Source organism: Phacochoerus africanus, chromosome 9 (assembly GCF_016906955.1).
Source record: "Phacochoerus africanus isolate WHEZ1 chromosome 9, ROS_Pafr_v1, whole genome shotgun sequence".
Classification (NCBI taxonomy): domain Eukaryota; kingdom Metazoa; phylum Chordata; class Mammalia; order Artiodactyla; family Suidae; genus Phacochoerus; species Phacochoerus africanus.
Window position 1 is genome coordinate 49,542,636 of NC_062552.1, and position 12,597 is coordinate 49,555,232.

At 51.4% G+C, this 12,597-nt stretch overlaps 1 protein-coding gene across 1 annotated transcript; it reads left to right on the plus strand.

Annotated features, from left to right (window-relative positions):
* Nucleotides 1–1,478: 1,478 nt before the first annotated feature.
* Nucleotides 1,479–12,064, plus strand: TMED3 (transmembrane p24 trafficking protein 3). Its single transcript, XM_047796382.1, has 3 exons — nucleotides 1,479–1,760; nucleotides 3,494–3,742; nucleotides 11,219–12,064. Exons 1-3 carry the CDS (start codon nucleotides 1,596–1,598, stop codon nucleotides 11,453–11,455), a joined length of 651 nt encoding a protein of 216 aa, XP_047652338.1. The 5' UTR covers nucleotides 1,479–1,595; the 3' UTR covers nucleotides 11,456–12,064.
* Nucleotides 12,065–12,597: the final 533 nt, after the last annotated feature.

Below are 12,597 nucleotides of genomic sequence, written 5' to 3' on the forward strand. Positions count from 1 at the left end.
TAATCTTGGTCTTACATCTGTCATGTGTTGCTCTAGTTGGTGCATCTCGATTAGATGATTGCTACTGTTTTCTACCAGTTACTTAAAAAATCATGTTCACCAGGGCAGAGCCATGGAGAGGGCTCAAGGCATACTATACAACCTACACCTTGATCTGGTACAGGGTCAGTAAATATGAATAATTATATTATGTGTGCATGTTATTTCACAGCCAGCAGACTGCTTCCACATACATTAGCACCTGAATCCATGGCCAAATATGCCCAGTGGACAGTACCATGGTCAAGTCTGCCTCGTGATCGGCCTCACCCATGTGGAGACCTATATGGGCAGTAAAATTCTTTGCTAAAATCAAGGTACACCTCATCTAATGAGGTTCTGAAAAAAATTCTTTACTGAGCTTCGAGACCACAATCAGTGTTTTTTTCTCTGATTAGAGTGACTATAAAACCTTACAGTAATGATTTCACAAAATACCTTCTTGGAGTTCCCACTGTGGCTCAGTGGCAACCAACCTGACTAGTATCCATGAGGAGGCTGGTTCATTCCCTGGTCTCACTCAGTGGGTTAAGGATCTGGCACTGCTGTGAGCTGTGGTGTAGGCAGGGGGCTGCAGCTCCGATTGGACCCTAGCCTGGGAACCTCCATATGCCATGGGTGTGGCCCTAAAAAGACCGAAAATATATATACCTCTTCTTAGGTCAATGTAATAGATGAGACTGTAAATTAATTTATCTGCTTTCAGTGCTTTTGAGAAGGCAAAGGGAAAAAAAAAATGATTGTTTTGTCTCAGAAGAACCTTCAACTTATCCTCACAACCAAAACATACCCGAAATACCTGTGTGAGAGACTCGTATTTGCACCTTCATGAAGTTTTGTGTGTGAGCATGCTTGTTGTTTTTTCCCCAGAGCAGATGTAGTTATGGGGTTTTACTGACTCTCACCTCCCCCAACACATTTTTTCACCTTAGGAGGGGGAGGGGAATAAAGAAAGGGGTCTTACTGGGTTCTTTCGTCTAGCCTTCCTAACCACGTGTACATAGGTTTGGGTACACCCATTTCTAGACCAGAAGACTGATTCTCCAGAGAAATATGAGACAAGTTACAGAGCCAGTCAAAAGCAGAGCCTATACCTTGTGTAACCCCACGTGCTTCCTGCTGCTGCAGTCAGAGAGGCTGGACTGTGGATCCGGCCCAACTCCGGGGCATGCTCAACCGGGCAGTTCCCAGAAGGTGCAGAAAAACGTCTGTCAGAAAGGCCGGGCGACCGCCCTACCCGACAAGTGCGCGCTGGGGGAGGGGATGCCGCTTTTGTGCCACCGAGACGCCCTCAAATTACAGTAGGGGCAGGGAAAGGGGCGTGTCCCCTACCCCAGCCCAGCCAGTGCGCAGGCGCAGGGGGGCAGATGTGGGCGGGGGTGGGCGGCGGCGCTCTCGGGCCTAGTTCCCGGGCCCACCCTAGAGCGCGCGGCTGCGCACTGGGCCGCCCGCCCGCCCTCCCGGAAGCGCAGTGCCCGGCTCCCGCCACGTCTGCCGCTGCACTTTCTCCCAGGTCCCGCCAGAGCCGCGGCGCACGGGCCTGGGCAGGGAGCATCATGGGCAGCGTGACACCGCGCTCCGCCTCCGCACTGCTTCTGCTGCTTTTGCTCCAGGTAGAGCGGCCACGGGGTGCGGAGCTCACCTTCGAGCTGCCTGACAACGCCAAGCAGTGTTTCCACGAGGATGTGGAGCAGGGCGTGAAGTTCTCCCTGGATTACCAGGTGAGGCTCTGGCGCCCGGCAGTGCCTCCCCTCTCTCTTGCTTCCAGGTCTCTGGTCATTGGTGCGCCCCAGGCTGGCCAGAATTAGCCAAAGAGGCTGCTCCATGGGGCGGGAATGACTGGGAGACCAGTTCACTTTGTCCTGAAGAAGAACGATTTGATCAGTCTGAGCCCCTTTTAGACGCCCAATTCTTTAGGGACGTAGCGCCTTAGAGACAACCCTACTCTCTAGGGAGGTAGCGCAACAGGTGCGTGTCCAGGATGGGGATGCATGGGGGGCGGGTTCTGCATCCTGGGGAGTTGCCCAGAATGACCTCCTGCAGATCCCTTGACTCTAAGGAATGTCATCTCTGATTAGCTGGGCACAGGCTTTCTGTCTCAAGTTTCTCGGACCGCTTTGTCCCTGTGCATATTGAAGAACAGCAGCAAGAGGAAATCGGCTCATGGTTTTATTTTTCCCCTCTTGCCAGCATTTGAAGTCATAATTGGGATGAGCACGGAAGTGATGAGAATGGGCCCTTTGGAAAGGAGCTCTCAGCTCAGCCTTTGAGCCCTGACAGTGTTTACAAGGAGTGATGTGGCTGCAAGACTTGGCTGCTGCCATATGGCTTAGAAACGTTCCCAGATCCTGTGCTCCTGGCTCCTTTGAGAAATCTTATGGCTCACAGTTCAGGAGAGCAGGTCTTGAGTGAGGGATCTGCTCCTAAGGTGTAGTAAGCAGATCTAAGTTTAGAGGGCAGAATGGGAATCATACCCAGACAGGCATTCACTCATGGACAAATAACTGGCAGGCATGACAGAGATGAAGATATGCCATCTGATGGGCTCTCTCTGACCAGAGCCACTACAAGAGGCGTGTGCTTGGGGGGCAGCATCATGTTCGATGGCCTCTGAGTCACTGATTTGGCCACTTTCACGTCTCTGTGGACAGAGCTAGATTAACAGGGATAACCAAGGTACAATCACCAAAAAAAAAAAAAAATGGTCATCGTGAGGCTGGAGGGGCCTGAGAAGTCATCCGGTCACCACTATGGCAGGAATCCCTGTGAAGGTGTGAACGTTCAGCCTAAGTTTAAACACCTCCAGCATTAGGCTCACTAATCACAAAGCAAATTCTTCCATCTGGACAGAAGGAAGTTTTAAAGTTCAGAAGCAGATGGAAGCCATTAACTGTCCTTTGATGGACCTTGGTTATAGTCATTGACCACCTTTGTGGTTTTGCCCTTAGCAGGTCTTATCTTTTCTGTGTTTACAAAGGGAGTTGGAACTAATAATTGCCAAGGACTGTCCCACCTCTGGTAGTCACTGATTCTGTGAACGCTTCAATCTGTATTTGCCTTCTGCTGCGTTTCATCAGCAAAAATATTAACATTTACCACGTGCATTCAGCAGTTTACTTAACCTTGGAGCCTCAGTCTCCTCCTCTGTAAAGTGAAGCAGATTAGGCTCCTGGCACTCTGGCAGAGCAAAAGCTTTGGAACGAGGCAGACATGGATCCATGTCTTAGCCCTGTCACTTTCAAGCTGTGGCTATGGCTAGTTTACTTTGCCTCTCTTGGCCTCAGTTTCATCCTTTGCAGCAGGGGGAGTATCGTAGCACCTGCTATAGAAGGTTGTGAAGATTAAATAAGAAATGTTGGTGACATCTAAACACACAAATGCCCTGGTGGGCATTTGGTAAGTGGTGGCTGCCCCTTGGTAACAGCGGACTGTGGCTCTCTTTTGTGATTGTCAGGTCATCACTGGAGGCCACTACGATGTGGACTGCTATGTGGAAGACCCCCTGGGGAACACCATCTACAGGGAAACCAAGAAGCAGTATGACAGCTTCACGCACCGGGCTGAGGTCAAGGGCGTCTATAAGTTTTGCTTCAGTAATGAGTTTTCCACCTTCTCTCATAAGACCGTCTACTTTGATTTTCAAGTGGGCGACGAGCCTCCTATTCTCCCAGACATGGGGAACAGGGTCACAGCTCTCACCCAGGTGAGTGGACATTAACAGTCACAGGCTGAGCTGAACCCGCCCCCCCCCCGCCCCCTGCCCCATGCCCCGTCCCCGTCCCCTGGCCTGCTTCTCCTCCTCTGTCCTCCCCGCCACTGTGAGGTCTCAGTGTTGGCTCTGCCCTCTTTTCACATCCAGTCCGTAAGGACACCGTGTTCTCTCTCTCTCCCATCATCCTCTCCATTCTTTACCTGGATCCCTGCAGTACTTTCTGGTATATGTCTGTGTTGCCAGTCAGTCTTTGACATAGCACCCCTTTCAAAGTACACGTACTGAGTTCCTGTTGTGGCTCAGTGGAAACGAATCCAACTAGCATCCATGAGGATGCAGGTTCAATTTCAGGCCTTGCTTAGTGGGTTAACGATCTGGCGTTGCCGTGAGCTGTGGTGTAGGTTGCAGACGCGGCTCGGATCCCGCGTTGCTGTGGCTCTGGCATAGGCCGGAGGCTACAGCTCCGATTCGACCCCTAGCCTGGGAACCTCCATATGCCGAGGGAGCGGCCCTAGAAATGGCAAAAAGACAAAAAAAAAATAAGGATAACATAAGTTGCTGTAACAAATAAACCCCCAATCCAATGGCTTAACACAATGGAAATTTTTTTTTCTCTCTCTCTCTCACTCAAATAATAATCTGAAGAGCAGGGGTAGGGGTAGAGGGCTCTCCTCCATGGAGTGACTCAGGAAGCAGGCTCCTTTCCTGTCCTCTTTCTGCTGTCCCTTAGGGCTTCAGAGTCCCTTGCCTGTAGCCATGAAAAGAAGGAGAGAATGAAAAGCCCCACCTGCTTCTTCAAAGCCCTGGTGCCCAAGGCGCACCATCACCTCCACTCACATGTCATTGTTGAGAAATAGGCATGTGGACAGTCTGCTTGAAAGGAGGGCTGGCAAATACAGTCCTATTGGGCACTTAACTCCTAGCAACACCTCTGCACCCTGGAGGAGAAACAGTGATAGTTTTGGAGGACCGATAGTCATCTCTGTCACCCATGGCTCTCACAGTTAACGATAATCTGACCCCAGCCTCCTCCGTCAGTCTCCCCTTCTGCTCTTGACGCTCCCAGATGCAGGCTCTGCAGCTAGGGCTCTGTATTATTTACCCCTGTATCCCCAGCGCCCCCATGCATGGGGTGTGGTGTAGAATAGGAGCTCAGCAGATATTTGTCAAGTGACTGGTGGCAGGACCCAGGGAAATCCACAAGACAGGAATGGCCATCTGTGGCAGCACCTGTTCCAAACCCAAAGCCAGAGCATCTGTGTCTCCAGCGAGGCCAGATTAGCTTCTGGGCTGTCTTCCAAGGTGACTGACCACAGGCTCCATGCCTCTGTGGCTTGGTGGCTTCCTTCTCTGAGCAGTCGGAGCTTAGTGTTGCACTGTCCAGTCCATCACCACTATTACAAAAGGCTATTTACATTGAATTCAAATTAAATTAAAAATTCACTTCCTTGTTTGCTCTCTGCCAACATTTCTAGTGCTCAGTAGTCACAAGTGCCCATGCGTGGAGAGTTCTGTTGGACAGCACTAGGTATGAACTTGGCAACGTGATGGCTGATGGAAGGTCCAGCCCAGAGTGTGTCTTATGGAGAAGCTCTTTCACAACCTGTCCTCTCCAGCGGTCTGCTGGTCATTGATGAAATAGCTTCTGTTTTGGAGATTGTGTAAGTTTCCAGAAGCTGAGCTGAAGGACTTCCCTGTCTAAGCCATGAAAGAGAAATCGGTAGGAAAAGGCTTCATGGATTAGGATGATAGGAACATTCTTTCTTGGAGCTTTAGAATTAGTTTGGTTTTGTCTCAGGAAAGGGGGATTATACCCCCCCCACGACCTTCTGTATCTGGGAACCTCATCCTTGCTCCTGCCCAGCCTCACAAGAGCTGTTTCCTTCAGTTCCTGTCCCTCTGACCCCTCTGCCTGAATGAGCGGTGTTCTATCTCTGCCTCTGAGAGCACAGGCTCGCCTCCAGCAGGCATGAGCTCAGTCTACGTCCTATCCGAGGTGGGGTTTGAGGAGGTTGGAGGGCGCATCCTGGCCGTCTGAAGCCCTACCTAGAACGTGACCCCCCTGTCAATCATGGAGCCACAGGACATGGATCAGAGCTGTGATTTGAGGGTGAAGGTTCTTAGGGGAGGCACTGATCAATTCTTCCAGGAGGGTCAGGACGTCTTCAGAGGGAGCGTTTTTGGCTGAAAAGTGACAATGTGGGTGATTGCCTGCCAGCATCAGGAGAGGAGAAAGGACGAAAGACCCGTTGTGGCGGTGGGGAGGGCGACAGCAGATGCAGATATTCAGAGCTTATCTTTTACTTTCCTCACCGCACCCGGCCCTTATCTTAGGGTTGCTTTCTGCCTGCAGCTGTCTTCTCTCTTGCCCTGAGGCTCTGTCTTGCCAAGGGCTGTGCCAGAGGCCATGTGTTCTGGCATCAGGATTAGTACCAGAGAGAAAAAACAGGACTCAGAGTGACCAAGGCCCAGGGCTGCAGGCCAGAGGCACTGTCTTTGGCCTGAGTTCCAGCATGACCAGGCTCCTAGCAGAGGACACGGGCAAGGGGTGCTGCTTAGGGAAGCCAAGCTTGAGGTGCTCTGGGCTTCCTGAGAGGCTGGGCAGATCCTAGTGGAGGCGAAGGCTTCTAACAGAGGTCGAAGACCCAGGGCTGCCCCAGTGGTGGTCAGAGGATGATTAAAGGTTTCCCTGACCCTGCTCTGAGGCCAGCTCATGTGACCCTGCTTTTGGGTTCTTAAAGAATCTAAAGAACCAAGTACTTCTGTCAGTGGAGGCCCTGATGAGGTGAGGCTCAAGGCATTTACCAGGGGTTACAGAATGAAGGCCTGGGCGACAGCAGGTGCTAGACATGGGACAGGATGTTGGCATGAGATGGAGGAAAGGGGGCAGCTCAGGTGTCTCCAGAGACCAACCATCATGATGGAGCAGTGCCCAGAATCCTGTGAGGCTCCATGACACTGGAAACCAACCGGAGCTGGAGGTCTCCGCAGAGGTGAAGGTCGCACTCCAGGAGAGCTGGGGACCGGTGGCCCAAGGGAAACAGGGCTGTCTGAAGCAGAAGGCCCTCTACTGGCTTTCTGCTGGGCAGGAAGCAGGCTGGCCGGGTTGCCTAACTGAAATTTTGTGGTAACAGGATGAAGAGGTGTCTCAGGCTAACGCCAGTGGCACGTCCTAGTGGATGGGGAAGTAGCATGTTTTTACAGTAAGGGCGTGCTTCCAGGTGTCTGTGACTCCTGCTGGGGGGCTGTGCTGGGGTCCTCTGTGGGGTTGCTCCCAGATTCTGAAGGAGTCTGCTGGTTTTAGATGCCAGGAAAGCTGTGGAGTACCACTCGCTGCTCTCGCCCTCTGGGACTGGCCTCCATCCCTGTCACTGGTCTGATCTGAGCTTGTTCCTCTGAAGGCCCCAGCCCCTCTTCATGGAATTACAGTGCTGGTCTCTGGTCCGTGACATCCGATCCTAGCCTTTGAGGTGATGCTTTATGGGGCGTATCTGAGGTCTCCTCAGCCCGGGGCCTCGTACTTGTGATTTCTCTGTCCTCCTCTGTTTCTTTTCCTCTTCCCCCTGCTCCTTTTCCAGTGATTCTGGACCCTGGGAGAAGACTGGGGCTGCCAGCCTGCACTGAACACCAGGGCCAGGGCCCAGGGATCCAAGAAGCATCTAGTTCTAGTGAGCACAGTGTACACTTGGAGTTTCTGAATGAGCTTGGGATGGAGATAAACACGGGGCATGGAATTTGAGCCGGGAAAACCAATGGGCTCTTCCCTCATGTTTAAAAAGAAAGCTTGTGCGTATTTATACACACTAAATGTGTGTATATAGGTATATATGTGTATGTGCACACGCATGTGTACACATATGTATGTGTGCATCTGTCTGTCCCACTCATTTCAAGAATGAGCTGCCTTGTCACAAGTCCTCCAAACCTCTCCTGGGTCCCCTTTTCTCCCACTTGGCGACCTTTTTTTTTGTCTTTCTGGGGGCACACCCACAGCATTTGGAGGTTCCCAGGCTAGGGGTCCAATCCGAGCTGTAGCTGCTGGCCTACACCACAGCCCTAGCAACTTGGGATCCAAGCTGCATCTGCAACCTACACCACAGCTCAAGGATCCTTAACCCACTGAGCAAGGCCAGGGATCGAACCCGCTTCCTCATGAATGCTAGTCGGGTTTGCTAACCGCTAAACCATGATGGGAACTCCTTGCTGACCTTCTTAATTGAGCCCCTCATCTTTTCTTGCCAGCAGAACTGCAGCAGCTAAAGCAGTTCCCCTGCCTGCGATCCCCGTCTGCATTGTGGCTTCTGTGGGGGATGGAGGGGTGGGTCTCCAAGTGGGATTCTGGACTTGCATTTCTTCTGCTCACAGACCTCATGCTAAAGTCTTGACTCTCAAGGTCTTTACTGTGAGCCTCTGTATACCCATGGCTTCCTCCCCGTACAGCCCGATCCCAGGCAAGGCCCTGCCTGTGCTTTTTTTTTTTTTTTTTTTTTTAGCAATAAAGTATTCTCTAATTAGGGTATGTACATTGCTTTTTCTTTCTTTTTTTTTTGGACATACTGCTATTACATACTTAATACACTACATTATAGTGTAAACATAACTTTTATATGCACTGGGAAACTGAAAAACTCAGTGGGACTCACTTTATTGTGACATTTGCTTTATTGCAGATCAAACCCACAGTATCTCCAAGGTGTGCCTGTAAAACCTTCCTACCAAATGTGGGGAAGGTGACGAAGCCTCATGCTGACTAACTCTAGGCAGAAGAGAAGACTGGAATACAGCCCCAGTAACAGGGCACGCAGATGTTACTGAGAAAGCAGGATCAAGCTTCCCCTTGGGGGAAAAATCGAAGCATAAATGAGCTTGTTCTTTATAGTGGATTCTGCCCTTTGAGCTGATGCCCAGTCGAGCTCTGCTAATTCCAGCTGGTATGCAGTGGCCTTGTCAGTTCTTCCTCCATGTGACATTTCTGCACCTATTTCCCACAGGTCAGAATGAGGGGGTCAGCCAAGATGGGCAGTGGAAACCCATGCCCCTAAGAGGTAGACCAGTTGTCAGACAGAGAGAAGCCACTGCTCTGTTGATGCGGAGGCGGAAGGAAAGCTTTCCTCTCTCTTCATGTAGTCTAGTGTAGCTCCCAGAACAGCCCGAAGAACATCTAATGAGGCAATAAGGGCAACACATTTTTTTAGTCAGAGCCTCCCATTTGCCTTCCAGAAACTGTTCAATTTGGGAGAGAAATGGGGGGTTTGGGGGATCAGTCAAGGTGGCGACACAGGGTTCAGCCCCTCCTCATTTCTGACGCTCTACTTTTTATAAATAGTTCATCTTTGGAGTTTGGGAACAGAAGCAAATGTCTGTTGGATGCTTTATGAACCTCTCTAGCCTGAGGACTCATTGGTGGATAGCATCTTCTAGGTTTTGTATAAAATGATGTTTTAAAGGTTGCCTGTGAGTAAGAACTCATGTGCTTTCACAGGCATCATGTATTCGTTTTCTGTTTGTTTGTTTGTTTGTTTTGTCTTTTCTAGGGCTGTACCTGCGGCATATGGAGGTTCCTAGGCGAGGGGTCTAATTGGAGCTGTAGCCACTGGCCTACACCACAGCCACAGCAACGCAGGATCCGAGCCTTGTCTGCGACCTACAGCACAGCTCACGGCAATGCCGGATCCTTAACCCACTGAGCGAGGCCCGCAGCCTCATAGATTTGTTAACCACTGACCCACAATGGGAACTCCATATATTCGTTTTCTGTTGCTGAGTCAGTAATTACTACTAATGGCTGAAAACAACACACATGTATTATTTCATAGTTCTGCAGGCTCAAAGCCTGGGCAGGCACAGCTGGGCTCTGTGCCCAGGGTCTCAAGGCTGAAATTAAGGTGCTGATTGGGTTGGCCTCTTACTTGGAGGCTTTCTTTGGGGAAGAATCAGCTCTGACTCTCATTCAGGTGGTTGGGGCAGAATTGAATTCCTTGCAGCTGTAGGACTGAGGTTCCTCTGCCTTGGTGGCTGTGGTGCTCTCAGCTCCTAGAGGCCTTTCTCTGGTCCTTTGCATGTGACCTCCTCTGTCTTCAGAGCCAGAAATGGTGCACTGAACTCTTCTCCTGTGCCCGGCTTCTCTGACTTCTCCGTCAGCCTCCCGCTGGAGAAGGCTCTGTGCCTCGAAGGCCTCCTGTGATTTGGTCAGACCTACTGGACAGTCTCCCTGTCGTAGGGTCAGCTGTGCCATGTAACGTAATCACAGCTCGTCATATTCACAGGGTCCTGAGATTAGAGCAGGGGACCTTGGTGGTGCTGGTGATGGTTGTGGGACATGTTCAGGATCCTGTCTGCCACACAGTATTTTAAAGGAAGTCGAGCATTAGTATGTGTTCCACGTGAGCATATGTGTACCTGTGAGCACGTTCGTATGTACCCATCTGTCTTTACACATGTGTGTGTGCATGGGTGTATGTACATGAGAAATGCATGTCTTCATGTGTTCGTATATATACATAAAAGTGTAGGCAAAAAACTTGACTAGGATCCGTGAGGATGTGGATTCGATCCCTGGCCTTGCTTAGTGGGTTAAGGATCCGGCATTCTGTGAGCCACAGAAGTGGCTCGGGATCTGACGTGGCTGTGGCTGTGGTGTAGGCTGGCAGCTGTAGCTCTGATTCGACCCCCAGCCTGGGAACTTCCATATGCCGTGGAGCGGCCCTAAAAAGAAAAAAATAAAAAACAAAAGCGTAGGTATACTGCACACCCTGCTGTTTGTTAACTGTGTTACCTCGGGCAAGTTATGTCACCTCTTCGAGCCTCCCTTTCCTCATCAGTACGTGCAGTAAGCGGTCAGCCAATCTCCTTGGCACTGGGGGTGATGATCCTTGCCTGCCAGGGCCATGGCGAGTACGAAATAAGAAAACTCAGGGCAGTGTTGAAAAGCATAGGCCCAGGACTCAGACAGTTGAGTTTGAATCCTACCTCTGCCCTAACTGTGTGACTCTGGACAAGTTACTTAACTTCTCTGAGCCTCAGTTAGGCTTGTTATGAATAAAACTGTCAAACCCTTAGCGCAAACACACTGTTAGTATTCATTAGAAGCTACCCAGGATAGAGTTCCCATCATGGCTTAGTGGTTAACAAACCCGACTTTGATCCACGTGGAAGTGGGTTTGATCCCTGGCCTCACTCGGGGTTAAGGATCCGGTGTTGCCGTGAGCTGTGGTGTAAGTCACAGACACAGCTCGGGTCTGGCATGGCTGTGGCTGTGGTGTAGGCTGGCAGCTGTAGCTCTGATTAGACCCCTAGCCTGGGAACCTCCACATGCTGTGGACCCTAAACACACACACACAAAAAACAAAACAAAAAAACAAAAAGAAAAGAAGTTACTCAGGATGTTGATGATGGCGTTTGCCATGTGCTGGATTCTGTTCTTCTTTTCTGCGGGTTAGCAGTGACTGCTTTGCTTGTCCTGCCCAGATGGAGTCCGCCTGCGTGACCATCCACGAGGCTCTGAAGACCGTGATTGATTCCCAGACGCATTACCGGCTCCGGGAGGCCCAGGACCGGGCCCGGGCCGAAGACCTGCACAGCCGCGTCTCTTACTGGTCTGTTGGCGAGACGATCGCCCTGTTCGTGGTCAGCTTCGGCCAGGTGCTGCTGCTGAAGAGCTTCTTCACAGAAAAACGACCCATGGGCAGGGCGGTCCACTCCTAGTCGGGTGCTCTGCTCCTGGGCCCCTGCCATCCTGGCGTGGAGCAGCTCCCTCCATCACAGGCTCCTGTGGACTGAGGGTGCACCCCTGGGTGGAGGCAGAGCTGCCTAGCGAAGAGCACGGGCTGATGTGCTCTCACCCCGTCCTCTGTTCAGATGCCTAGTCCTTGTTTGCCAGCCGCCACATCTCACGGATCCCAGTCATCGGAGGGCATTGAGCAGCCTTCCCTGTGTAACTGTGCATGAAGAAGGGGTGCAGTTAGGTTGGGATTGGTCACATGGGGGTGCAGGAAGGCAGCGTTCCAGTGGCCTGGCTGGTAGGAGGAACCCCAGGGCTGTCTGCTCTGTGACACGTGGCTTCTGTGGCTTGGGTGTGTGTCCTATCCCGTGTGGGGAAGACTGGGCCCTCGGTCTGGCCTTTCCTCCCATGGAGCTCTCTGTACCTGTGGAAACCAGGCCTGGAAGCAGCTTTGCAGCAGTTCCCACCCCAGGTGGGCCATGAGGTCAGCCAGGCAGGCAGGAACAAAACGGTGGCTGGGTGTCTTGGTTGGCTGTGCATGTATCTCCCAGGAGGCGGGACGCTGGCTAATAAAAACTGTGTGAGCACCACGAGACCCGTGCTCTTATTTCTTTGCCCTAAAGGTGGTCACAGCTTAATGGGGAGCATTGGCATGTACGTCAATTCAGTGTAACAGAGCAAGTGGTGCCCCAGAGCGGTACGTGTCCACATTGGTGCAGGGTTGGTAAACTACACTCAGTTGAATGAAAGTAGTGAAATAGGAGTTCCTGTTGTGGCTCAGGGGTTAGGGACCTGACATCTCCATGAGGATATGGGTTCAATCCCTGGCCTCGCTCAGTGGGTTAAGGATCTGGCATTGCTGCAAGCGGTGGCGTGGGTTGCAGATGCAGCTTGGATCCTGCGTTGAGGTGACTGTGGCATAGGCCTCAGCAGCAGCTCTGATTCAAACCTTGGCCCGGAAACTTCCATATGCTACAGGTGCAGCTGTAATAAACATAAAAAAGAAAACAGTGAAATAGGGCGTTGTTTATTTTGTGGTCTCGGACTCCAGAGCTGACTGTCAATGACCGAGTGATTCATTTACTCCAAATTTAGGGGCTACGAACAGAAAACGAGAAGACCGAGT

Excerpts from the sequence above, each read along its gene's own strand:
- TMED3 (XM_047796382.1), top strand. The coding sequence starts at position 1,596 with ATGGGCAGCGTGACACCGCGCTCCGCCTCCGCACTGCTTCTGCTGCTT. Across the intron at positions 1,761-3,493 it reads AGTTCTCCCTGGATTACCAG|GTCATCACTGGAGGCCACTA; the intron begins GTGAGGCTCTGG and ends TGTGATTGTCAG. Across the intron at positions 3,743-11,218 it reads GGGTCACAGCTCTCACCCAG|ATGGAGTCCGCCTGCGTGAC; the intron begins GTGAGTGGACAT and ends TGTCCTGCCCAG.